Here is a 26,895-nt window from a genome sequence, read left to right on the forward strand (position 1 = left end):
GGATCAGTGGCGCCACCAGGCCTCCTGGCACCGGGATCAGCATGACAGGGGGCAGCGCCCAAACCCACTGATTGCCCTGTGGCTCTGTGTGTGACGGGGGCAGGGCCACAACCTCCCTATCCACCCTGCTCTGTTCGTGACAGGGGAAGGCGCCCCAACCCCCTGATCAGCCTTCCTCTGTGCCTGATAGGGGGTAGCTCCTCAACCCCCTGATCGCCCTGCGGCTCTGTGTGTGACAGGGCATGGTGCCCCAACCCCCTGATTGGCCCTGCTCTGTGTGTGACAGGGTGTGGCGCCCCAACCCCCTGATCGGCCCTGCTCTGTGGGTGATAGAGGGCAGCACCCCAACCCCCACCCCACGGGCCCTGCTCTGTGTGTGATGGGGTAGAGCATAACCTCCCCATCGGCCCTGCCCTGAGTGTGACAGTGGCAGCGCCCTAACCCCCTGATCCGCCCTGCTCTGTGTGTGACAGGGGGCGGTGCCCCAACTCCCCTATCGGCCCTACTCTGTGAGTGACAGGGGGAGCTCCTCAACCACCTGATCAGCCCTGCTCTGTACGTGACGGGGGGAGCTGCCCAACCCCCTGATGGGCCCTGCTCTGTGCATGACAGGAGGCAGCGCCCCAACCCCCTGATTGGCCCTGCTCTGTGCGTGACAGGGGGTGGCGCCGCAACCTCCCCATCGACCCTGCCTTGAGTGTGACAGGGGGCGGTGCCCCAACCCCCCAATCGGCCCTACCCTGAGCGTGACTGAGGGTGGCATCGCAACCTCCCGATCCGCCCTGCTCTGTGCATGACAGGGGGCGGCGCCCCAACTCCCCAATCGGCCCTGCTCTGAGCCCGAGCAGGGGCTGCACCTAGGGATTGGGCCTGCCCTCTGCCACCTGGGAGCAGGCCTAAGCCAGCAGGTCGTTATCTCCCGAGGGGCCCCAGACTGTGAGAGGGCACAGGCCGGGCTGAGGGACCCCTCCACCCCCCCAAGTGCACAAATTTTTGTGCACCGGGCCTCTAGTCTATATATATAAAAGCCTGATGTGCACATTGTCCCCTTGGAGTTCGACTGGAGACCAGGAGTTCAATCGGTCACTATGATGTGCGCCGACCACCAGGGGATAGCACAGAATGAAGGAAGGTCCCAGCTGCAGCCCAAAGGCCCTGATTGGCACTGATCCCCGGGCAGGCTTAGGGGCCCTACCCGTGCAGGAATTTCATGCACCAGGCCTCTAGTCCTTAATAAGATGCCTACAGTCACACCCCGTCCGTGCTGAACAAAGGCAAAGCAGCGTGTCCCACACACTTGCGACGTTGATAAATCATCGGGAGTAAACTGCTCCTGTTCTCACACACGTTTGCTTATGCGATATCTATAATTCATGGCACAATAACCAGAAAAAGCAGCAACGTAAAGAAGGGTGCCGACAGCTGACATGAAAAACGAGGCAATGCTCCCAAGCTCTACTCTTTCTTCTGCTTTAGACAAAAGTGTTGTTTTCATGACGAATGTGTATCATTAACACTGTGAGGTTTTCTTTAGGCTAGCTAATTGTGTTTTGTTTTGTTTTTATATCAGGGACACTATTTGTTTGCTGAGGAGTGAATGGCATATGATTGGGGCACCATGAGGATTCTAAATATTGAGTGTTTGTTCAGCATGAAACATGGTGCTGGTTTGGGGGGATCGATGAACATTAGAAACGGGACATAGAACTGTGTTTCAGGGACCACGTCGCTGTGGAGGAGGCAGAACATCTACAGACACAGGAAACGCTGGCAGGGCCTGACGGTTCTCGTTTGAAAAGCAGCACAGAGGTCCGTTTCTGGGACACTCTTACGAAATGACAGAATTCGCCAGAAAAGGCTAGAGAGTTCGCACAGTTCTGTGACCGTTGCTGCCATTCATATACGTTTAGAAATCTTCAGATGTGTCATCGAAACAGAGCTGCTGTCAGAGCATCTAAGTAAAGGAGAGTAAGAGACTCCCATTGCATTCTGGGAGGTGCATCGTTAATGTGGCTTCTTCAGACGGGAGGTGACGTTGCAAACATTTCGCATGAACCAAAGCCACGCCTTCTCAGATGGATCTCAGAAGAAGGACAGGGAGGGGAGCGGACAGCGGTGAGGGTCAGGGATCACTCAGGCCCACGGCGTTGGCAGTGGCTGCCGCATTGAAGAAAACCTGACAGACTCTGTGGGCCATGAGCTGCGTCCGAGGCTGCGGGAGGCTCCGGAAAGATAAAGCACAACTGCTGCCCAGCTCCTTCCCGGCGAGTCTCTCCTCGCCTACTCGTAGTTACGGTAGCAACACGTCCAGCTGTGGGCATCAGCAGCCGGGCCTTTATACAGGGTTCCGTTTCGTCAAAAACATAAACACAGCCCAGCTGGTGTGGCTCAGGGGTTGAGCATCATCCCAGGGACCAAGAGGTTTGGGGGTTCAATTCCCGGTCAGGGCACGTGCCCGGGGTGCAGGCTCAATCCCCAGTAGGGAGTGTGCAGGAGGCAGCTGACAGATGTGTCTCTCTCATTGATGGTTCTATCTTTCTCTCCCTCTCCCTTCCTCTCTCTCTAAAGTCAATAAAATCATATTTTAAAAAACATAAACGCATAACTGACACCAATTAACTGACACCATTTTCTAGCCCATTCACCACAGCCCGACAGAGTCAGGTAGATCGGGCTACAGTGTCTGTCAGTCTCAGATTCCGTGTGTGGGGACATGTTCATATTGCTAAGCGTGCATTACTACGTAGCATGGTTAGCTCTTAAAAACTCAGTCAACGGTCATTTTCCATTAGATTTTTAATTCACACTTTTTTTATTTCCACAAATAAAAAGAAAACGTTCACAGCGATAATCTTTGCATTTTTTTTAACTTTATTCTTATCGTTGACAGCCTTTGCATGTAGTTCATCTCCTCTGGCTCTTTATGTCCATTTTCATTAGCACCCGGGCCTGTGGCCTGACAGCCGTGTCTGTAAAACTGCATTGTCACCTCATTAAAAAGTGCCACGTGAGTGTCCGCCCACGGACAGCAGCAGGGCCACCAGTGCACTGAGCTCCTTCGAGGGAGGCTGAGTCTCTCAAAGCTGTCGCATGGAGACGTGTGCCCACAGCATGCAGAAATCTGCCCCCGAGTGTGCCCTCCCCGCGTACCCCTGGGGTGGGGGGCCTAAAAATTACGTTCCCGGGTTCCTGGAAATTCACGGCTCCTTTGTTTTGATAGAATAACCCTGAGGAAGCATGAAGGAGGGTTCCTCTTTTTAAAAAATATACTTTCATTGATTTCAGAGAGGAAGGGAGAGGGAGAGAGAGAAAAACATCAATGATGAAAGAGAATCATTGATCGGCTGCCTTCTGCACACCCCATACTGGGGATGGAGCCTGCAACCCGGACATGTGCCCTGACCGGGAATCAAACCTGGGACCCTTCAGTCTGCAGGCTGAGCCAACAAGCCAGGGCCAAAAGCCCGGGTTTGAGTGGCGAAGACATGGGCCGTGGGAGAGGAGGGTGTGGCCTGCTGTGCGTGTGCGGCCAAGAGCGAGTCCACAGAAGCCTGGCTTTCCCGGGTCCCGACCCCCACGCTTTGCCCTCCTGCCTTGGAGAAGGGGAACGAAGCCACCTGAGCAAGCGCCTGGCACCACCGCCACCGAGACGCCGTCTTCGTCGCATTCTCTGCGAAGAAACTCAGCAAGTGGAGGCCGTGGCAGCTACGTTTCTATTGCCTGACATCAAAACACAGCGAGGAATCACATGTAGTGCTTTCAACAATACAGAATTATTGATGAAAAAATACCTCACATGGTACCGTCACAAAATAATAACATCCACCGAGGAAGAAAGCTCTTCACAAGGAGCAGTGTGAGCAGCAGGTGTGAGCAGCAGTGTGAGGAGCAGTGTGAGGAGCAGGTGTGAGGAGCAGTGTGAGGAGCAGTGTGAGGAGCAGTGTGAGGAGCAGTGTGAGCAGCAGGTGTGAGCAGCAGTGTGAGGAGCAGTGTGAGGAGCAGTGTGAGGAGCAGTGTGAGGAGCAGGTGTGAGCAGCAGGTGTGAGCAGCAGTGTGAGGAGCAGTGTGAGGAGCAGTGTGAGCAGCAGGTGTGAGCAGCAGTGTGAGGAGCAGTGTGAGGAGCAGTGTGAGGAGCAGTGTGAGCAGCAGTGTGAGGAGCAGTGTGAGCAGCAGGTGTGAGCAGCAGTGTGAGCAGCAGTGTGAGCAGCAGGTGTGAGGAGCAGTGTGAGGAGCAGTGTGAGCAGCAGTGTGAGCAGCAGGTGTGAGCAGCAGTGTGAGGAGCAGTGTGAGGAGCAGTGTGAGCAGCAGTGTGAGGAGCAGTGTGAGCAGCAGGTGTGAGCAGCAGGTGTGAGGAGCAGTGTGAGGAGCAGTGTGAGGAGCAGTGTGAGGAGCAGGTGTGAGCAGCAGTGTGAGGAGCAGTGTGAGCAGCAGTGTGAGGAGCAGTGTGAGGAGCAGGTGTGAGGAGCAGTGTGAGGAGCAGGTGTGAGCAGCAGTGTGAGGAGCAGTGTGAGGAGCTGGTGTGAGGAGCAGTGTGAGGAGCAGTGTGAGCAGCAGTGTGAGGAGAAGTGTGAGGAGCAGGTGTGAGCAGCAGTGTGAGGAGCAGTGTGAGCAGCAGGTGTGAGCAGCAGTGTGAGGAGGAGTGTGAGGAGCAGGTGTGAGCAGCAGTGTGAGGAGCAGTGTGAGCAGCAGGTGTGAGCAGCAGTGTGAGCAGCCGTGTGAGCAGCAGTGTGAGGAGCAGTGTGAGGAGCAGGTGTGAGCAGCAGTGTGAGGAGCAGTGTGAGGAGCAGGTGTGAGCAGCAGTGTGAGGAGCAGTGTGAGGAGCAGTGTGAGGAGCAGGTGTGAGCAGCAGTGTGAGGAGCAGTGTGAGCAGCAGGTGTGAGCAGCAGTGTGAGCAGCAGTGTGAGCAGCAGTGTGAGGAGCAGTGTGAGGAGCAGGTGTGAGGAGCAGTGTGAGGAGCAGTGTGAGGAGCAGGTGTGAGCAGCAGTGTGAGGAGCAGTGTGAGGAGCAGTGTGAGGAGCAGGTGTGAGGAGCAGTGTGAGGAGCAGGTGTGAGCAGCAGTGTGAGCAGCAGTGTGAGGAGCAGTGTGAGGAGCAGGTGTGAGGAGCAGTGTGAGGAGCAGGTGAGGAGCAGGTGTGAGCAGCAGTGTGAGGAGCAGGTGTGAGGAGCAGTGTGAGGAGCAGTGTGAGCAGCAGTGTGAGGAGCAGGTGTGAGGAGCAGTGTGAGGAGCAGTGTGAGCAGCAGTGTGAGCAGCAGTGTGAGGAGCAGTGTGAGGAGCAGATGTGAGGAGCAGTGTGAGGAGCAGTGTGAGGAGCAGTGTGAGCAGCAGGTGTGAGCAGCAGTGTGAGGAGAAGTGTGAGGAGCAGTGTGAGGAGCAGGTGTGAGCAGCAGTGTGAGGAGCAGGTGTGAGGAGCAGTGTGAGGAGCAGTGTGAGCAGCAGTGTGAGGAGCAGTGTGAGGAGCAGGTGTGAGCAGCAGTGTGAAGAGCAGTTTGAGGAGCAGGTGTGAGTCCAAAGTGCCAGGTGAGCTGCGGGAGCTAGCACTGGGGCCACTGGAGAGCCATGCTGGAGCCTGTTTTCTGTGGGAGACGCAGGGACAGGCCCACACAGTCCCCGGGAGGTCAGCTTTGGAGCAGGTGGCAGCGCCCCTGCCCATCAGCACTGCTCCTACCCATCCTGGCAGCCACGCCCATCCACGCCCTCGCTCTCAGGCCCTGTCCTGTGTTTTTCCAATTTCATTGCAGCAACGAGGATCTGCTGGTCCGCGAGCTCACTCCAGTGGACACAGAAGTATGACCAATATCCCGGCACTATTATGTAAAACACTACCAACCCGTCCTGAGTAAGATTGTGCCAGCACAGAAATGCGGGGAGGAGGTTGGGACAGGAACTGCAGTAGAGACAGGAGCCGGGACGGCCCTCACGGGGAACATTGGAGTTGACACCTGAGGATAAGTGCTACATCCGTTAGTGGGCGAGTGGCAGGAGCCAGACAGCAAGTGCATCCATAAATGAATGGACCAGCAGGGTCCATATAGGGTCTTGGGTCAGCGTAGGGCCCTGGTCGGCAAACTACAGCTCACGAACCACATGCGACTCTTTGGCCCCTAGAGTGTGGCTCTTCCACAAAATACCACGTGCGGGCGCACATACAGTGCGATTGAAACTTCGTGGCCCATGCGCAGAAGTCGGTTTTCGGCCTGGGCGAGTCTATTTTGAAGAAGTACTGTTGATATTTGGCTCTGTTGACTAATGAGTTTGCCGACCACTGGCCTAGGGCATCCTTTACCCTCGAGGCATCTGGAGAAGCCCAGCTCTCTCCCTGTCCAGGAACCCAAATCCCAACCGTCTAGTCCTCCAGGAACTCACATCCCACACGTCTAGTCATCAGATGGTGACAGAAAATTCGTTGTGGTGGGGCAGCCACCCAATGTGCATGCTTTCTGATGGGACCAGGACATCTCCCTCAGGACAGACATTAGCCACAAACCCATCCTCAGTGAAGGTGAGGTCTCTGCTCTGCCAATGGCCTAACTCATCTGGATAGAGAAAGGGCTGGGCTTTGTGGGGTCTCACAATGAGCACTTGCTCTCCGAGAGCTCAGTGTCCTCATTTTAAACACAGAGACGCATCGACTGCCCTCAATACCCATGTGAGGTAGATACACCAACCTTACTTTGTGAACAAGGAAACTGGATCCCAGGGAATTTAGGAAAATTGCTGAACACCCGGGCAGTCTCCCCTGAGCTTGGACTCTTAACAACTGATTAAAAAAAGGCAGGTTTAGGGTAGTTATTAGCTTATGCTAGAAGAATTGGCAACATGTTGATCAAATTGGAAAAACATAGGCCATTGCCCAGAAAAATAGGTTATTTCCAGACTGTAGAGCAAGTGCGCGTGTGTCTGCAGCGGCGGGCACAGCATGATGGTGGCCACAGTGTGATGGTGGCCACAGCATGATGGTGGCCACAGCGTGATGGTGGCCACAGCGTGATGGTGGCCACAGCGTGATGGTGGCCACAGCGTGATGGTGGCCACAGTGTGACCACAGGCTCAGCTAACGGGGCAGAACGGGCTCCTCGCTGACCAGCCGTGACCTTGAGCTGCCCGGATGCGCCCAGCAGCCACGCCCTGCGCAGGCTGCCTGCTCCGGCTGGAGTTCCATTTCCCTCGTGGCAGGATGTCCCAGCGAGCGGTGTGGCGATTCTCAGCCTGACCCCAGCCCTCGCCTTCTCCAGAGAAGCGCCGTGAGGCGCAGTGAGTCAGAGCACAGGCCCGGTCGCCGTGACGAGGACGCTCTGCAAATACAGAGGCGAGTAAACAATGTCTGCCTCCTCACAACTCTGTACAGACCGACAGGAGGTCGGCTCCGCTCCACGTGGTCACCCAGGGCCCCAGGTGGCCGGTGCTCAGTGCACAGGCGACCTCTCTTCCGGGGCCAGGAGCGCACCAGGTGGCCTGAGGGCACCCGGCTCAGCACCCCGGGCGCCTGCTGTGTCTGCCTGGGGATTGACCGGAATTCTGCTAGACACCTTCTTGCACCAGAGGCCGGAGTCCATGGTCCGCCTGGCCCCTCTGCCTGCCTCCTGTGGGCCGGTTCTTGTTCTGGGGCCACTCAGAACCAGTGGTCCTCTGCATGCCCGGCTAGCGACACAACAGCGTCCCCTGGAGCAAGGAGGTGCCACTCCAAACCCAGAGGCCATGCAGCCCAATGCACTTTCTCAGCTGCAAAGCACAGGGACGCTCCCTTCGCTGTGAGAGGGTGTCCTGGCCTTGCCGGACACTGGACCTCAGAGACCCTGACGTCCGGGCCCTGGAACCTGCCCGAGAGCCTCCCCTCTGAGCGCACGTCCACCATAGCAGGTAGAGTGACCACCTGGACCTGCCGGGTCTGACTAGCATCGGCCACCAGCTCAGCAGGCTGGCAAGACCCCAGGGATGTAACGGTGATCCAGGGCCTCTGGGCTCTGTAATGACACCGACAAGAATGAGCTTTGAAACTTATTTCTGAGAAAACTATTCTTTTGAGGAAAAGATATCTTGAACGTTTTTGCCTTCAGTGCTATTCACCTTCTTTAAAAACAAAACAAAGCTTTAAAACAAGAAGGAGAGGGACTGGGTAAATTACATAATGAGAACTGGAGTGAAATTGAGGGTTTAACAGGGCATTCTTTCATTAAACTCTGGAAGTTCAACTGTGGTTAGCATTTCTTGACATATCTTCTACCTTTTATTAAAACACTAGAGGCCCGATGCATGAAATTCGTGCAAGAGTAGGCCTTCCTTACCCCGGCTGCCGGCACCAGCTTCCCTCTGGCACCTGGGACCTGGGCTTCCCTCGCAGCCCCAGCTTCATCTAGAACAGTGGTTCTCAACCTTTTGGCCCTTTAAATATAGTTTCTCATGTTGTGACCCAACCATAAAATTATTTTTGTTGCTACTTCATAACTGTAATGTTGCTACTGTTATGGATCATAATGTAAATATCTGATATTCAGGATGGTCTTAGGCAACCCCTGTGAAAGGGCCGTTCGACCGCCAAAGGGGTCGCGACCCACAGGTTGAGAACCGCTGGTCCAGAAGGACATCTGGTCTAATTAGCATATTATGCTTTTATTATTATAGATATTTTTATTGATTTCAGAGTGGAAGGGGGAGAGAGAGAGAAACATTAGTGATGAGAGAAAATCATTGATTGGCTGCCTCCTGCACACCCTACACTGGGGATGGAGCCCGCAACCCGGGCCTGTGCCCTGAACAGGAATCGAACCGTGACCTCCTGGTTCCTAGGCCGATGCTCACCCACTCAGCCGGGCTCTCCTAACTTTAATTAATGAAATTGTACTCGGAGCTGGAATGGAGTGGGGTTGAGAAGTCTGGTTTTGCAGAAGCTGTGTTGGACAACATGGTCAAAAGAATCATAATTACAGACAACTTATCTGACAAGTTTTACCTTGAAAAAGTATCTGTCATAAAGGAAACTCTAAATGAAAATCACTGTGAAAATATTTGGTCTCTAATATTAAACATTTCCGTATAAAAAAAATTGAACCAAAAAGAGTTCCCTTTAACAGAATTTACTCTGAGCTTACCTCAACCCGATAGAGAAAACACTTCGACAATCAAAAGCATAGCGGCCGAGCCTTGGCCGGTGGCTCCGTTGGCTGGAGAGTCACTCTATACATCATTGGTGGCTTGTTCAAATCCCAGTCAGGGCCTATGCCTAACTTGTGGGCTCAATTACTGTCAAACCCACAACTCCTGTGTGTACAGGAGGCAGCTGATTAATGTTTCTCTCTCTCCCTCCCTCTCTATATGTCAATAAAAACATATCCTTGGCCAGGCCAGCGTGGCTCAAGTGGCTGAACGTTGACCTCTGAACCAGGAGGTCACGGTTCAATTACTGGTCAGGGCAAATGCCTGGGTTGCAGGTTCCATCCCCATGTGGGGTGTGCAGGAGGCAGCCGATCCATGATTCTCTCTCATCACTGATGTTTCCATCTCCCTCTTCCTCTCCCTTCCTCTCTGAAATCAATAAAAACATATTTTTTAAGAAAGAAAAGAAAAAGGAAACACAAAAACAGTATGTCCCGGGTGAGGATCGAAACAGAAAACGACGAAGACGCAGTGGCCAGTAGAGAAGGGGCTGGCAGTGAGCATGACGGGTCTGAACCAGGAAGGGCCTTGGGGAGGGGGCCGTGTGGCCGAGGACCGAGGGGGCGTCAGTGTGGACGTCCGTGACTGGTCGCCTGTGTCACTTTCCGTACTCGGATAGAAACATCATTGTTTTCCTGCCCCACGTGCTGTTCAGAAAGAACGTCATGAGCGCGATGTTTGACTGTCTTTCCTTTTGAATTGGTGGCATCATAAAGCCAATTGCCAGCCAGTGAATGTTTCAGAGGTGCATCCTTCCCATTGCAGGGCCCGGGAATTCTCAGAAGCGTCCTGGTTTGGGTGAGAACCCTGGTCCTGGCCGCGGAAAAGGGTGGGATGGGCAGGACAGGAGGGGAAGGTTGGGATGAGGCAAAGCTGGGCGATGGGTTGGGTCTGGGTTCCCTCGCCTCTGCCGTCCAGCAGTGACCCAGGGGGAAGAGGAGGGACAGGAGGTGGCCACAGGTATGACCCTACCTGCCACCGACTCATCGGCGGGGCCACACTGGGGTTTGGCTGGGTCGGCGGCCGGTACACAGAGTGGGAGGAGAGGAAAGGAGGCCATGGCCTCGGCTGGAGTTCAAGGCCGACCTCCCAGCCTCCAGGGGGACCGGGGAGAGCAGGGCTGAGCACATGGTCCGGGTCCACCTGGGAAATGGAGTCAGGGACTGAGGTTTAGCGAGAGATTTGAAAACCGCCGCACAGACGTCAACTTCTTGACCACATCGAGTTTATGTCCTGCTGCCCGGTGCTTGATTTCTGCTGTGTGGCTTTGCCTGAGTAACTCCTGGGTCCAGTTATTTTACAAACCAAGTTCAGGCGGTGACGCGGGTACGCAGACGGAACACAGGAATGGAGGGCGGGCCCCGGCAGCTGGGACCACGCCGTCCGCAGCGGGTGACCCTGGACATCACAGGGCCAGGGCGGAACACGGTCTGATCCGGGGTCGGGGGTCGGGCACGCGTCTGACCCGCTCCTCTCCCCGGTGCTGCGCTGTGGCCGGGCCGGGCGCATGGCCCCGGAGCTCACGGTGCATCCTCTTTGCAGAACCCCTGTGATGACAAACGGCATAAGGACATCTGGTCCCGAGAGAAGACCTGCGAGCACTTACCTCGCTTCCTCGTCATCGGGCCGCAGAAGACAGGTGAGGGCCTCCGCCGGGCGGGCGCGCGTCCGTGTCCTGGGACGTGGCATCTGTGGCGTCACTGGGCTGGTGCGCATGGGACGAGGAGACACCCAGGCATGGGGCCCGCTGCTGGGGCCCGGCTTCACGCCGCGGTCCGGGTGCTGCCCGGGAACCGGGCTCAGGGACTGAAGTTTTAGCTTTTAAAATCATTGCACAGATGTCACGTTTTTTAAAGTATATTTTTATTGATGTCAGAGAGGAAGGGAGAGGGAGAGAGAGATAGAAACATCCATGATGAGAGAGAATCATGGATCGGCTGCCTCCTGCACGCCCCCCCACTGGGGATCGAGCCCGCAACCCGGGCATGTGCCCTTGGCTGGAATCGAACCTGGGACCCTTCAGTCCGCAGGCCGACACTCTACCCACTGAGCCAGACCGGCCAGGGCTAGACCACATTTTGGACAACGTTGAGGGTCTGTCCTGCTACCTGGTGTTTAATTTCTGCTTTCCGCGGCTTTGCCTGAGTACCCTGCCTCAGTTATTGTACAAAGAGCTCCGGGCAAACCATGTGGCGCCGATGTCTGCCTTGAATGGCTTTTTTTAGAGCCACTGTCTTTATTGCCTTAAAATGTTCACGTGTGTGGGGGTGGGGGTACCCATCATCAGGTGTGAGGCGGCCTGGGCTGACTCCCACGGGCACCTGGGCTCCTCCGTGCTCTCTGCGCCGAAGGACAGGGGCGTCGCAGGGAGTAACTCAGCGGCCAGATGACACTTCCCATTAGAGTATGTTACACTGCGGCCGGAGGGGGCAGCTTTATGTGCGGCGCTCGTGTCCTGGTTATTACAGTTTTTATTGAGTCGCTGTATCGGGGACCCACTGCTTCGGGGAGAGCGTTTTCACGGGTGAGCGCACCACGCAGACACGGACATGCAGGCCCACGTAGAGGGGCGGACCCGCACGAGCAGAGGCGCTGAGGCCGCAGCAGTCCGCAGCCTGTGGGTGTTGGCGCTGAAGGCTCTTCCTCCAGGAACGTAGGCTGTTCCACAGCAGGAAGCGGCAGGGCAGCTCAGGCCTCAGACCTGCACCTTTGTCGCCGTTGCTTAAATGTGCATGACGGCCCTGGCGGGGGCTCGGGGTGCCGGGCAGGGGGAGGGGGGCTCGGGGGCTCCAGCGCCGTCTGCATTCACCAAGGCTCAGGTTCCGCCCCGGCCAGGGCACGTACAGGAAGCAACCAATGAGTGCGTCAATAAGTAGAACAACAAACTCATGTTTCTCCTTCTCTCTCTCTCTCTCTCTCTCTCTCTCCCCCTCTCTCTCTCTCTCTCTCAAATCAGTAAAATTTTTTTAAATGTGCATTAATTATCTACCAACTCCCGTGCAGTGGTGCTAACTCTGGGACGACTAGAAAGAAATGAAACCGTCCTGTTGTAAAACAATGTCACAGGTTTGGTTTAAAGACCCGTCTCCTGCCACTTGTCACTGGACGTCCTGACTGGCTGGTTCCGCTAGAGGCAGCAGGTCAGGGAGACAGCTCTGGCTCCCCCCCTGTTGTTCACACTCGCAAAGACAGCGCCCTGAACTTTTAGATGTTAATACGGGACCTGCCAGGATGGGGATGATGCAGGCTTCAGTGGAAGTGGCTTTCCCGGCACAAGGAAAGGGAAAGTCTGGTAATTTTCCTTGAAAGGCCTTCTAAGGTGGAACGGCCGGGCTGACTCCTGACCCTCAGGGCCAGCCCCCTGGGGCTCTCTGTCCTCCTTACCACTCGGTGGGCAGGGCCCCTGCCCTGTCCAGGCTGCGTGTCCCCTGCAGTGTGGGCACAGGTGCCACGAAGGACCTGGCCTCCACCCAGAGCTGTGAACAACTCCCCGCGGCTCATGCACCCCTTGCGGTAACCGTGACATACAGAGAGGCCCTCCAGCCGGCCAGTGTGGCTCAGTGGTTGAGCATGAACCAGAGGTCGCGGCTCAATTCCCAGTCAGGGCACATGCCCGGGTTGTGGGCTTGATCCCTGGGTGGGGGTGCAGGAGGCAGCCGATCCATGATTCTCTCTCGTGGCTTATGTTTCTATCTCCCTCTTCCTTCCTCTCTGAAATCAATAAAAATATATTTTAAAAAAGGGGGGAGCCCTCCAACCACAGCTGCTGACTGTGAGGTGACCCTGCCCAGAGGTGACCCCACTTCTCCAGGGCTGGGGCTGAGGCTGGGGGAGCGGAGATACCCAGCAGTGGGGGTGCCCCGGGCTGGCTGGGTGGTGGATCCTGGTCCGGGGGGTGGGGGGTGCTGTGCGTGGAGGCCCCTCAGGACTCGGGTCAGAGATGTGACGAGTGGAGAGGACTTCCTCAGGGCCACACGCAGGCAGCGGTTCTAAACGCTCGCTCCCAGCCGGACGCCTGCAGGGGCCGTGCCGTCGCGAGGTCAGGGCCCACTTCCCGGCAGCCTGGCCACCGACAGGACTCAGGGTGGCGACTGCAGGGGGAGTAACGCTTCTTAGCGGCCTCCAGGGCCTGAGGGTTTCCATGTCCTCCGCCAGAGCTGACACCGGGCCTGGATGGACTGAATGTGGGGACGGACGGGAGCCTGGTGGTGGGGGAGGGGAGAGCCCGGGCCACGCGCTGGGGCTGGACCGGGCCTGACGTGAGGTCGGAAAGTCCAGTGCATTCGAGCCCCTGCTCAGTCCCAGCCTCGGGTCCCCCTGCTCCCGGGACCATGGGGGGCTCAGAACACAAGGGGCTCTGACTTCCTGGGGAGCAGGGGGGGTGGGCGCATCCTGTGAACATCACAGTGTGGGTATGCGCGCTACTGCGGGCGGCTTATAAATGTATTCATCCTGCGATATTCAGCAACAACTCAGAAAAGTTCCCTTGCCTTTCGCTGTTGTTCATCCTCACAAAGACAGCACCCTGAGCTCTTAGATGCTAATATGTGGCCTGCTCCCAGCCTCTGAGGGATGTTGAAGTATCACTACCCTCCGCTCTCTGTGTGCCTCAAAAATCAGGCAGCCTCTCATTCACACGCATGCACACGCATGCACATGTGCACATATGGACACACAGATACACAACATATGCATGTGTATGCATATGTGCATGTGCAGACACAAACGTGTGCATACATGGACATGAACACACACAACACGTGCACTCGTGCATACATATGCACATGGACATGTGAACACAAAGTCATGCACTCATATGTGCATGCATGTGTGTGCACATCTATGTGGGTATGCACAGAACACATGCATGTGCGTGCGCATATGCACACATACACGTGTGGACACACGGGTGTGCACTTATGTGTGTACACACAAGTACATGCATGCACACATGTGTGCACCCATATGCATACACACATGCCTCATTCTCATCACCAGGTAAGCTTTGTCCTGTGGCTTCCATCCTGAAACACACCCAGAAGGAACCCACCTGGACCTCTGCCCTCCCCCCCCAGTGGCCACGCCACCTCCTGGAACACGCCTCCTCCTCACCTTTCCTCCTTGCCAGACGCCTGTGATTTTCAGCAACAAGTCCGATCTGTCTCCACGCTCCGCCCTCACAGCCCACGGCTGCCTTTCTCAGCGTGTCCAGCTCACTCTCCCGCCCAGTCCTCCGGGGCCTCGGATTCAGTTCTTAACTCGTTCTGACTCCTTCCATCTCTTTATTGGGTCTATATGACTTCATTTCACATTTTCTCATTTTTAAAATCCGTTGAATTCGTAATCAGACCTCCCCCGGGGCGTTTACTGACATGCGCCTCCCGTGTCCCCAGGAGCCCCGCATAGACGTCTCACCTGCCTCCCACCCGCGGTGGCCGGGCCCCTAGCCTCGCGGGAGCCCTGCTTTAGCCATCCCGCCTCCACTCCATCCGGTGGCCCCAGAGCTGGGAGGTTCTAAGGGGCGACCTCATGACATGGAGGCCCAGTGGCCTCGGCTCCTGTGAGAGCTGCATAGAACCCAACGCCAGTCCTCCGTGCCTTCCTCTCCCAGCCCCCTGTGACCATCATCACGGCCCTGCAACCCTGTGTGGAGCCTGGCTCCCGCCCTCCTGGGCCAGGAGCCCACCACGTCTAGGGTCCAGCGTGTCCCTAAGGGACAGCCATTCCCAGAGGCAGCTCTGGTGTGTGGGAGCCACGCGGACCATCACTTCGTGGTCCTCTGCTGTGGCCTCAGCCCTGCCCAGCTCAGGAACATCGAAGGCCCGGGCCAGCCTCTGAGCCTCCCTCTGCGTGTCCCTCGGGCCTGACAACCGGTCTGGTCCGCTCTCATCAGACTTGGTTGCTCTCCCTTGGTTGTTCCGCCTTTCCAGAAATCTGCCCCTTGCTTTGACCTTTCGGGGAACACCTGTGTTTCTAAGGTCCAACCTGAGAGCATGCCTCCTCCGGGGAGTCCTCCCTGACCGCCCACTTCCTCGTGGGTGGGAAAGCTCCCTGCTCTGCTCTCATGGTGGGGCCCGTCTCCCCATGAGGTAGGGCCTGTCACGTGACCCACGTCCCCATGCTCGCCTTCAGCGCGGGGCACAGAGGTATGTTTCCGGCCTTCCCTGGAGGGATGTGCACAGACTCGCCCAGTCAGCATCTGCTGGACAGTTTGATTCTATTAAACCGACCTGGATACGGCATTGATCGGGGACCCAGCAGGGCCCGGTGCTGGGCCCGATGCCCCTGATGCTGCGGCCACGCGCCCGGCCCAGGAGGGAACTGAACCCCGATTTCTGAGGTTCTCCCTGGCTGTTCGCCAGCCTGCTTGCTTTGGCCCGTACTCAGCGCTGACCTTCGATCGCGTGTTGAGGGCCACAGAGCCGTGGACACGAATGAAAACACACCTGGGTGACTGCCGCGTGAAGCGCCCTCACTGACTTTAGGGAGATCGCTGTGACTCTTTAAAGGATTGAATGTCGCGCCCTGGCTGGTGTTGCTCAGTGGCTAGCGTGTCCACCTGCAGACTGAAGGGTCCCGAGTTCAATTCCAGTCAAGGGCACACACCCAGGCTCAATCCCCAGTGGGGGGCGTGCAGGAGGCAGCCAATCCATGGTTCTCTCTCTTCACTGATGTTTCCTCTCCCTGCCTCTCTGACATCAGTAACAATATATTGAAAAATCATAATAAGATTTTAAAGCATTGGATGCGCTCTTTGAGCCGAGATGCTGCTGCAGTAACGCTCCTCTCCTCTCCTCTCCTCTCCTCTCCTCCCCTTTCCTCTCCTCTCCTCTCCTCTCCTCTCCTCTCCTCTCCTCTCGCCGCCCCCGCCAGGCACCACAGCCCTGTACCTGTTCCTGCTGATGCACCCGTCCATCGTCGGCAGCCTGCCCAGCCCCCGCACCTTCGAGGAGGTGCAGTTCTTCAACGGGAACAACTACCACAAGGGGATTGACTGGTGAGGACAGTGCTGTCGCGCGCATGCACCCCACCTGCCCATGGGTGGCCCAGCGGTGCGGTGCCCACGGCGCCCGCAGAACTGCAGAACCCGCGTCACCCACCACGTGAATTAGAAATGAACCCGCTCAGTCGGTGTGGCCCGTCATGTGATGTGGACGGTGCCATGATGGTAACGCTTTTCTGGTCAGTGAAGATGAGGGAGTAGAGGACTATGGGATACTTTCCATAAGGATTATGCGTAAGGAGCTTTAAGATCCTCCTGGCCTGTTATTATTTCACCGTCACTGCGCCTAGAGCACGCATGTCAAGCTCAAAGGCTAACACGGGCCAGATAAACGAAGTCTGACATGCTTGGCCTAGAGCGTGTGAACCGGGTGTATAAGGTGTCTTCCCGGGGACAGATGCATCGGGAGGGGGTTTCATTCTACACCCCGTGACGTGTGTCTTCATCAGCCGCAGAGACAGGGCTGTTGCGATGATGTGAGCTGAGATTTGTCGTGGCAATAACAGAGGTTCCCAAAACCATGTTCCTGCTGGTCACACAAAACCGTATCCCTGATGGTCACACAAAACCGCATCCCTGAGGGTCACACAAAACCGCGTCCCTGACGGTCACACAAAACCGCATCCCTGACGGTCACACAAAACCGCGTCCCTGACGGTCACACAAACCCGCGTCCCTGACGGTCACACAAACCGCATCCCTGACGGTCACACAAACCGCATCCCTGACGGTCACACAAAACTGCATCCCTGATGGTCACACAAAACCGCGTCCCTGCCGGTCATACAAAACCGGGTCCCTGACGGTCACACAAAACCCGGTCCCTGATGGTCACACAAAACTGCGTCCCTGCCGGTCACACAAAACCGGGTCCCTGACGGTCACACAAAACCGGGTCCCTGACGGTCACACAAAACCGCATCCCTGACGGTCACACAAAACCGCGTCCCTGACGGTCACACAAAACCGTGTCCCTGACGGTCACACAAACCCGCGTCCCTGACGGTCACACAAACCGCATCCCTGACGGTCACACAAACCGCATCCCTGACGGTCACACAAACCGCATCCCTGACGGTCACACAAACCGCATCCCTGACGGTCACACAAACCGCATCCCTGATGGTCACACAAACCGCATCCCTGATGGTCACACAAACCGCATCCCTGACGGTCACACAAACTGCATCCCTGATAGTCACACAAGGGCATAAGAGGAATATTACCTTGAATTTGAAAACATTTTTTACCTTTTTTTAAGCTTTATTGTTGAAAGTATTACATATTTCCCCTTTCCCCCATCGACCCCCTCCAGCCCACCCCCATCCCTGGCCCAGGCCCTCACCTTGTCCGTGTCCAGGGGCCATGCATAGATGCACACAAGGGCTTTGGTTGACCACCTCCCACCCTCCCCCCCGCCTCCCCCTCCGCCTCCCCTCAGGCTCCGCCCTCGGGCCCCTGCCTCCATGGCTCTGGGTCCCCTCCGTCCACCAGTGCATGTTGTTCCTTAGATGCATTTGAGAAACGTTGGCTCAGTCTTCTTCCTGAACTGACATGGAAGGAACCCGGCATCGGCGACCTGCTCCCGGCTCTCCCAGCTCCGCCCCGTTGTCTAGAGATTGGGTCCCGGTCCAGGTCCAGGCAGGGGCACCGGTCCCTGAGGGCCGTCCCGCAGGGGGAACCAGGAGGAATTGCCACCAAGCCCCCCCCCAAGCCGGTCAGAGCCCCCGGGCTGAGTGAGCCACACCGGAGCCGGTCCCCTCCCCTCGGTAAAGACGCGGCCATCGCCCTGGGATCGGGCTGTGGGGCCCCTGCAGGCCCTGCGCGGGGTTTGGCATCACAGGCAGCGGCCACAGCAGCACAGGAGGGCCTCTGTGAGGAGCGGACAGGTGTCAGCAGGGCTGGGCAGGAAGCTTCGGCCCCTGCAGCCTTCAGGGCGGGAAGCAGCGCAGCCACGTCAGGGAGACGGGTCCTCCACGCACGCAGTCCCTGCTCCGTCTCCTCGGGCAGCGCAGGCCAGGGAAGGGGTGAGCTGTGGCGGTGACTCGCACAATTACAGCCTCGCCCTGAATTAACTCTGAACTTGCTGATTCCGTAACGTCCACCCAGGGAGGTGTTTCCACGCGTGGAGGAGTGCAGTGTCCAGGGCTACGGTCCATGGGGAGGGAGGGACACCCACAGCCCACAGGGAGCGAGCTCAGAGCCAGTCGTTTGCTCTGACACGGGGGTGCGAGCACAGAGTGGGGGCCCATCTCCTCTGACACGGGGGTGCGAGCACAGAGTGGGGGCCCATCTCCTCTGACACGGGGGTGCGAGCACAGAGTGGGGACCCATCTCCTCTGACACGGGGGTGCGAGCACAGAGTGGGGACCCATCTCCTCTGACACGGGGGTGCGAGCACAGAATGGGGACCCATCTCCTCTGACACGGGGGTGCGAGCTCAGAGTGAGGGACCCATTTCCTCTGACACTGGGATGCGAGCACAGAGTGGGGACCCATCTCCTCTGACACGGGGATGTGAGCTCAGAGTGAGGGACCCATTTCCTCTGACACTGGGATGCGAGCACAGAGTGGGGACCCATCTCCTCTGACACGGGGGTGCGAGCTCAGAGTGAGGGACCCATTTCCTCTGAAACGGGGTGCGAGCTCAGAGTGGGGACCCATTTCCTCTGACACGGGGTGCGAGCTCAGAGTGGGGACCCATCTCCTCTGACACTGGGATGCGAGCACAGAGTGGGGACCCATCTCCTCTGACACGGGGGTGCAAGCTCAGAGTGGGAGGCCATCTCTTCTGACACGGGGGTGTGAGCACAGAGTGGGGACCCATTTTCTCTGACACGGAGGTGTGAACACAGAGTGGGGGACCCATCTCCTCTGACACGGGGGTGCGAGCACAGAGTGGGGTGCCCATCTCCTCTGACACGGAGATGCGAGCACACTGTGGGGGACCCATCTCCTCTGACACGGGTGCAAGCTCAGAGGCCGGGGTCTGCCCAGTGCGCTTGGCTTCTCGGTTCAAGTCCTGTGCGCTAAGCTCAGTGGAGGAAGTTTGCGTTCAAATCTGCAAACCCCCATGTGCCGTTTAAAGTGCTCACTTGGCAACATGGGGTCCTCTGGGCTCGCTGCTGTCTCTGGATCTGGCTTCTGGCAGCACAGAACAGCGATGACATCCAAGGGCGGTGCCTCCGCCGTCCCAGCCCCCCTGCCCCGCTGCTCCCTCCCCGACCGGCCATCCCACAGCCACACGGCACAGCCAGTGCCCGGCAGTGAGCACACGGCCACTTAAGAACCTGTGGGGGGACGTGAAGACGCGCGGTGAGTGACAGCCACCCCTGGCGGGAGGTCACATGGCGTCTCCCCGCTGCAGGTACATGGACTTCTTCCCAACGCCGGCCAATGTCACCAGCGACTTCCTGTTTGAAAAGAGCGCCAACTACTTCCACTCGGAAGAAGCTCCCAAGCGGGCGGCCTCCCTGGTGCCCAAGGCCAAGCTCATCACCATCCTCATCGACCCCTCGGACAGGGCCTACTCCTGGTACCAGGTGCGGGCGGCGCCGGAGCGGTCGCCGTGGGAACGGAGCGGGGCCGTGGTGCGAGGACAGCAGGTGGAAGGGGGTGGGACAGGATCGGGGTAGGGGCGGGGGGCAGAATCAGGAGGGGCCCAGGGTTGAAGTCACCAGAACTCGTGGAAACAGGGTCAAGGGGGACGAGACTCCCCCCGGGCCCCCAGGTGGTGACCAAAGGCAGCAGGTCCCGGGGTAACGTTCTGCCGTCGCCCTCTCGTTGGCTCTGGGTGCGACGCCCGGGACCTAACGTGTGAGGGTCAGCCCCGGTAAAGCAGGCTTTATGCTCCCGTGTGTGGCCACAGTCCCGGGAACCTACCGAGAACATAAGTGAGGACCTTCGGTGTCCCCTGAAGAGCTGGGTGTGGGTGGGGGAGGCTGTCCTGTGGCCGTGGAACCAGCAGAGGGCGCTGGCCCTGCTGGGACAGGTCTGCCCGGGGCAGATTCTGGAATCAGAGGCAAAAAGCTGGGAGGGGGTGGGGGCTGGGTGTCCGTTTCCGGACGTTTCACCATCATTTTTATTCTAGAACAGTGGTTCTCAACCTTCCTAATGCCGCGACCCTTTAATACAGTTCCTCATGTTGTGGTGACCCCCAATTTCATTGTTACACATTGAACATAATGAAAGCATAGTGATTAATCTCAAAAACAATATGTAATTATGTATGTGTTTTCCGGTGGTCTTAGGCGACCCCTGTGAAAGGGTCGTCCGACCCCCAAAGGGGTCGCACCCCACAGGTTGAGAACCACTGTTCTAGAACCGACCCATCGTCTGTCTGACTTCCGTGACATGGGGAGGCACTCACCTCACACTCAGGCGCGTGGACGCCGGTGCGGCACGGAGGCCTTCCCCTGACAGCGGCTTGTCTGTTGCAGCACCAGCGGTCGCACGAAGACCCAGCCGCCCTGCGGTTTAGCTTCTACGAAGTGGTCACCACCGGCCCGGGGGCCCCGTCCGACCGGAAGGCGCTGCAGCGGCGCTGCCTGGTGCCCGGCTGGTACGCCGTGCACATCGAGCGCTGGCTGGCCCACTTCGCGGCCTCGCAGGTAGCGTCCCGACCCCGACCGCCTCTGTGCACTGTGTCAGGATGGTGCCGATCTCACAGACACCATGGGAGCCCCAGCTGGTGTGGCTCAGTGGGTGGAGCGCCGGCCTGCGGACGGAAGGGTCCAGGGTTCGATTCCCGGTCGGGGCACAGGCCCGGGTTATGGGCTCGATCCCCAGTGGGGGCGTGCAGGAGGCAGCTGATCCATGATTCTCTCTCATCATTGATGTTTCCATCTGTCTCTCCCTCTACCTTCCTCTCTGAAATCAATAAACATATATTTAAAAGGAAACGGGAATTACCATATTTTTCCGTGTATAAGACGCTATTTTTTTCTAAAATCGTTAGACTGAAAATTGAGGGGCGTCTTATACACGGAAGTCAGCTGAGGAGGGAGCCGCGTGGGTGCATAGCTGCCCACACCTGGCCAAACAGGCTTCCTCCAATCACAGGCCTTATTGTTACTGACGTCAGCTGATGCTGTAATGGGAGGTGGAGGTGGAGAGTGTGCAGTTGCAACAGGGACCAGAGCGTTCTGAGCCCATACAGATGTCAGAAATAAAAAGATAAATACCGGTAAGCGATTGTCTTACTCTGCACAACTCAAACTGAATGTCATCTGCTCTGAAACGAGCATGGAAATAGAGCTGCAGAGAGACCATGTGGACCCCTCCCACTGAGTGTCTGATCAGACAGTGGGGAAAACAGGAAGAAAAACTCCTTAAGATGCCAAAAAAGAAGAAGCCTTGAGAGGAGAACCAGCAACATATTTAAAATATCGATTTCTTAATTTTGGGTTGGAAAAGTGGGGGGCGTCTTCTCATGGGGGCGTCTTACACATGGGAGAAGGCGGTAACATGGCCACAGGTAGGATTGACAGTCACAGACATGTTTAATGTCAGTCATGGTGGTCACATGGGGTCAGCGGCATGGACCCCGTTCTCGGGTCTCCCTGCGGACAGTGGCCGGTCCCAAAGTGGTCGGTCCTCACACTGGAGACTCCGGGACCACACGCCCACGGAACGCCACGCATGCACTTACCCGCGTGCCGTCTGTCCCCGCGGCCTCACAGGGAAGACGTCGCTGGGGAGTAGACTGTCGCCTGCGTGGGAAGTGCTCGGACGCCCGGGAAGGTGGGTGGAGCCAGGAGTGAGGATGGCAGGACAGCGTCCGCCCCGCTTACCCCCTCAAACCCGCTTGGGCGCGGCAGAAAGCTGCGTCCTCACCAGGGTCTGCGAGGAAATGGGGTGATCCCCTCAGTACCCCAGGCTCTCTGCCCTGGGCTCCAGGGTGCTCAGGGGGCTTCGTGGGCTGGGGGTTACCTGAGCACACGGGCCGTGGAGGGCCCTGTTCCCACGGAGCCACTAAACCAAGAGAGGGTCTGCGGTTACTTCTGATGTAAAGTCAGGTTCCTCAGGGCTCTAAATAGTGCCTCCGGCAAACTAATCGTTCATGTGAAGACACCGCGTAGTAGACATCGCCATGCGTTCCCTCTAGAGACACGGATGTACATGCACTCCGTGTGGTGCAGGTTAACTTGCTGGAGACACGGATAGTACATGCATTCCGTGTGGTGCAGGTTAACCTGCCAGAGACACCGATAGTACATGCATTCCGTGTGGTGCAGGTTAACTTGCTGGAGACACGGATAGTACATGCATTCCATGTGGTGCAGGTTAACTTGCTGGAGACACGGATAGTACATGCATTCCATGTGTTGCAGGTTAACCTGCCAGAGACACCGATAGTACATGCATTCCGTGTGGTGCAGGTTAACCCGCTGGAGACACCGATAGTACATGCATTCCGTGTGGTGCAGGTTAACTCGCTGGAGACACGGATAGTACATGCATTCTATGTGTTTCAGGTTAACCTGCCAGAGACACCGATAGTACATGCATTCTGTGTGGTGCAGGTTAACCCTCTGGAGACACCGATAGTACATGCATTCCATGTGGTGCAGGTTAACTCGCTGGAGACACTGATAGTACATGCATTCCGTGTGGTGCAGGTTAACTCGCTGGAGACACCGATAGTACATGCATTCCGTGTGGTGCAGGTTAACCTGCTGGAGACACCGATAGCACATGCACTCCGTGTGGTGCAGGTTAACCCGCTGGAGACACGATGGTACACGCATTCCGTGTAGAGCAGGTTAACTCGCTGGAGACACTGATAGTACATGCATTCCGTGTGGTGCACATTAACCCGCTGGAGGCACCGATAGTACATGCATTCCGTGTGGTGCAGGTTAACCCGCTGGAGGCACCGATGGCACATGCATTCCGTGTGTTGGTTAACCTGCCGGAGACACCGATAGTACATGCATTCCGTGTGGTGCAGGTTAACCCGCTGGAGACACGATGGTACCTGCATTCTGTGTGGTGCAGGTTAACCCGCTGGAGGCACTGATAGCACATGCACTCCGTGTGGTGCAGGTTAACCCGCAAGTTCAGGTCATCTGAGGTCCAGGGAGGCGGCTGAGTCTAGTTAATTTCGCTTTGTTCCTCACTAAGTGACTATTTCTGCCTTCGCAGTTGCTGATTATTGACGGACAGCAGCTGAAGTCCGACCCGGCCACTGTGATGGACGGCGTCCAGAAGTTTCTGGGAGTGACGCCGCGTTACAACTACTCGGAAGCACTGACGTGAGTCTGCCTCATGCTCGCCCGTGCGCCCCTCAGTTGCCCTCATAAGTGATCCCAGGGTGGGGGTGGGGGTGCAGATGAGCCTGCACCATTAGCACAAGCCACGTTTTTACACCTCATTGTGTGACTCCAGAGCCCTCGGGGGAGCATCCTCGTTATTCACGGAGTGTCTGCCTTTTTTGTGAGCTCTTCCCAGGAAGAGTTTGGTTAAGTCCACTTTTTCCATCCCCAGGAATGGGGGCTTAAAGGTGAAAGGTTAGTCATTCTCCTGCGGAGTCTACGGGTCAGGAACAAAGCCCCGATGGCATCACGAGGTCCATGACAGTGGGAAGATTTCTTTTTTCTTTTTTTAATATTTCTACTAGAGGCCCAGTGCATGAACTTTGTGCACTCAGGGGGGTTCCTCAGGCCAGCCTGCACCCTCTCACAGTCTGGGAGCCCTCGGGGGTTGTCCGACTGACGGCTTAGGCCCACTCCCAAGAGGGAGTGGGCCTAAGCCAGCAGTCAGACATCCTGTGTGAGAGGCTCCCGCAACCACCGCTGTACTCGCCAACCATGAGCCCGGCTCAGGGCTTCTGGCTGAGCGGCACTCCCCCTGTGGGAGCGCACTGACCACCAGGGGGCAGCTCCTGCATTGAGCATCTGCCCCCTGATGGTCAGTGCACATCATAACAAACAGTCATTTGGCTGTTTGGTCAATTTGCATATTAGCCTTTTATTATATAGGATTGATTTCAGAGAGGAGGGGAGAGGGAGAGAGAGAGAGAGAGAAACATCAGTGATGAGGGAGAATCATTGATCAGCTGCCTCCTGCACGCCCCACACTGGGAATCAAGCCCCCAACTCGGGCATGTGTCCTGACCGGGAATTGAACCTGACTTCCTGGTTCTTAGGTTGACACTCAACCACTGAGCCACACCTGCCAGGCGGATTTTGGGTTTACTCTGTATTCATTAAATGAGGTAACCTGCTCAGAGAGAATCATATCTCATGTCCAACGATCTGTTGCTGCATGAGGGGCCATTTCCAAGCCCACCAACATGGAGCCACAGCCACGTTATTGGCTCATGGATTCCGTGGGCTGGGAATGGAGACAGCTTGTCTCTGCTCATCCTACCTGGGGCCACCGCTGGGAAGACATGGATGTCTGGATGTGACTTGAATGTCTGGGCCCTGGAATCTTCTGGAAGCTACTTTTTCAGTGTGTGGGTCACTCACCTCCTCGGTTAAATGTAGTCCTAAGTATTTTATTCCTTCAGATGCAATCGTGCATGGGTTTGTTTTCTTGATCTCTTTCCAATGGTTCATGATTTGTGTGTAGAAATGCCACAGATTTCCAAATGTTAACATTGTATCCTGCAGCGTCCCTGTGTTCATCAGTGAGTTCTCAGTGTTTTGGTAAAGTTGCATGGACTGCGAAGGTCGAACCATCCTTGTCTCCCAGGACTGAGTCCCACTTGATGCCGGTGTGGGACTGAGCCTGTTCACGTCTTGTTGGATTCGTTGGGGATTTCTGCATCTGTGTTCTCCAGGGACATGGGCCTGTAATTCTGCTTCTCTGTGTCCTTGCCTGGTTTGCGGTCAGGATAACGTGGGCCTTATGAAATGTGCGAGCTCTCCCTCCTCTTCGATGTTGCAGCAGAATCTGAGGGATTGGGATCTTCTTCGGTAGAATTCGCCAGGGAAGCTGTCTGGTTCCGGGACACTGACATTGTGAATGTTATCGCAATTGCTGTCCCCAAGGTCCCTTCAGGTCTCTTCACGCTCTTGAAGTTTATTTTCATTTGCTGCTCTGGGAGTTCCATGGCTTTGTCTCCCAGCTCATCAACACATTCCTCTACTTCCCCCGTCAGCGGCCGCCCTCCAGTGGGTTTCAGGTCTGTGGTCCAGGTGTGTTGTCTGTCCCCAGCCAGAGTGTCTGCCTGTCCTCCCACTGGTGGAGGCTCACCCCGCACCCAAATCCACTACAGCCGGAGTTATCCCGCAACCCCAGGAGGAGGTGACTCAGGACCTTCGCCACCTTGAACCTGACTCTTCCTTCTGTCCTCACTCACATCTCTGCCTGGTGGATGGGGAGGGATCAGAGGCCGAGTTCAACAGGAGGACACCCCTCATGGGGCTTGCTCTCCGTGCTGGCTGGGCTCGGAGGGTGGACAGCACGTCGGGGCAGTGGTCCAAGACAGCCAGGGCCTCCGTGGGCCTCGCCCACAGGTCACACAGTGCCACTGATGCCATGCCTGTTGATTACACCCAAGTCACCACAGCCAGCCCAAGTCCACGGGGGGAGGGGGAGCTCAAACTCATGGGGGAGGGGAACCAAAATCCATGGGGGGAGGGGAGCTCAAGTCCATGGGGGAGGGGAGCTCAAATCCATGGGGGGAGGGCGGACTCGAGTCCACGGGGGGAGGGGGAGTCTCCTGCCCATGGGGATGTGGTTGGAGAGGCATCACTGTAGGCAGCTTGGGAAATACAACCCTGTCTTCATGTAAGTTAAAGTGGGAAAATGAAAACAAGGCAAACACAAACGAAACCCGCTGAAGCCAGAGCACACTGTAGGGTAAAGGGTGCGCTGGCCTCCCTCCCCAGGCCGAGGGGAGGCCTAGTCAATGTCAGACCGACGTCTAAGGAGCCTGATCACATCCTTCCCCGGCTCCTGGCAGGTGGCTATCAATCAGACAGCGAGAGGGTCATGGGCGGACGGAGAAGCAGGTATGAGGTTGGGTGGCTCCCGGTCTCGGGAGCAGCCCTGAGGAGGTGTTACCTGCACGCGGAGCCACCAGCACAGGCAGCGCACCCCCAGGGCCCCGCACCCCTGACCCGCGGTGCATCCTCGCTCTGGAGGAGGCCGGCCTCTGCCTCCTGGTGGCACTTGAGGAAACGCGTCCGTCCTGTTCACTGCAAACAGCTGCTGACGGTCCGATAGCTGCCACGCCTCCCGGGGAAGGGAGATGGCTGACACTGAACAGCTGGTTTCTAATGCGTCTCAGCATCTGAACACTAACAACCGCGCGACGCTCCGGGCCATGGAGGGACGCGGATGGCAGCTGCCTCACGTCCTCAAAGCTGTCCAGCCCTCGTCCGAGGAGGCCGCGCGTCTCCGTCTCACAGTTCCGTGCGCAGGGAGCACAGAGGAAGATGCACCCTGTATCCCAGGGAGGAGAAACGCCCTCTCGGCCGTCAGCAAGGCCATCAGTGAAGCCAGGACGGCAGAGCAGCGTGGATTCCAGGTGATGACAGCCCACCTGCAGGGCCCTGCAGGCTTCTGGAAGGTTTTCCCCCCTCAGGTAGCTGGGAGCAAGGGGCCCGCACACCTGAGAGCAGCGCCTGCAGACACCTGGGCTCCGTGGCCAGTGCTCGTGTCACCGGGACAGTCACCCACCCTCCTGGCAGCAAGGCCACCGGGCACCACGAGGCCACGTCCCGCCGCGTCTGCGCAGCCGCTGAATTGTCATCGCCGCTCCGATTGGGACTGAAGGAAAGCTCAG

General features: G+C 57.1%; 1 protein-coding gene across 1 annotated transcript in view; it reads left to right on the forward strand.

Moving 5' to 3' along the window:
• Positions 1 to 26,895, forward strand: part of NDST4 (N-deacetylase and N-sulfotransferase 4) — a 174,760-nt gene that overhangs the window by 140,779 nt on the left and 7,086 nt on the right. Inside the window, exons 9-13 of the mRNA XM_036303309.1 lie at positions 10,694 to 10,790; positions 16,025 to 16,148; positions 19,522 to 19,696; positions 20,594 to 20,764; positions 23,301 to 23,410. Coding sequence (XP_036159202.1) covers positions 10,694 to 10,790; positions 16,025 to 16,148; positions 19,522 to 19,696; positions 20,594 to 20,764; positions 23,301 to 23,410 — 677 coding nt within the window. The remainder of the gene's footprint in view (positions 1 to 10,693; positions 10,791 to 16,024; positions 16,149 to 19,521; positions 19,697 to 20,593; positions 20,765 to 23,300; positions 23,411 to 26,895) is intronic.

This window comes from Myotis myotis, unplaced genomic scaffold (genome assembly GCF_014108235.1).
Source record: "Myotis myotis isolate mMyoMyo1 unplaced genomic scaffold, mMyoMyo1.p scaffold_m19_p_36, whole genome shotgun sequence".
Classification (NCBI taxonomy): domain Eukaryota; kingdom Metazoa; phylum Chordata; class Mammalia; order Chiroptera; family Vespertilionidae; genus Myotis; species Myotis myotis.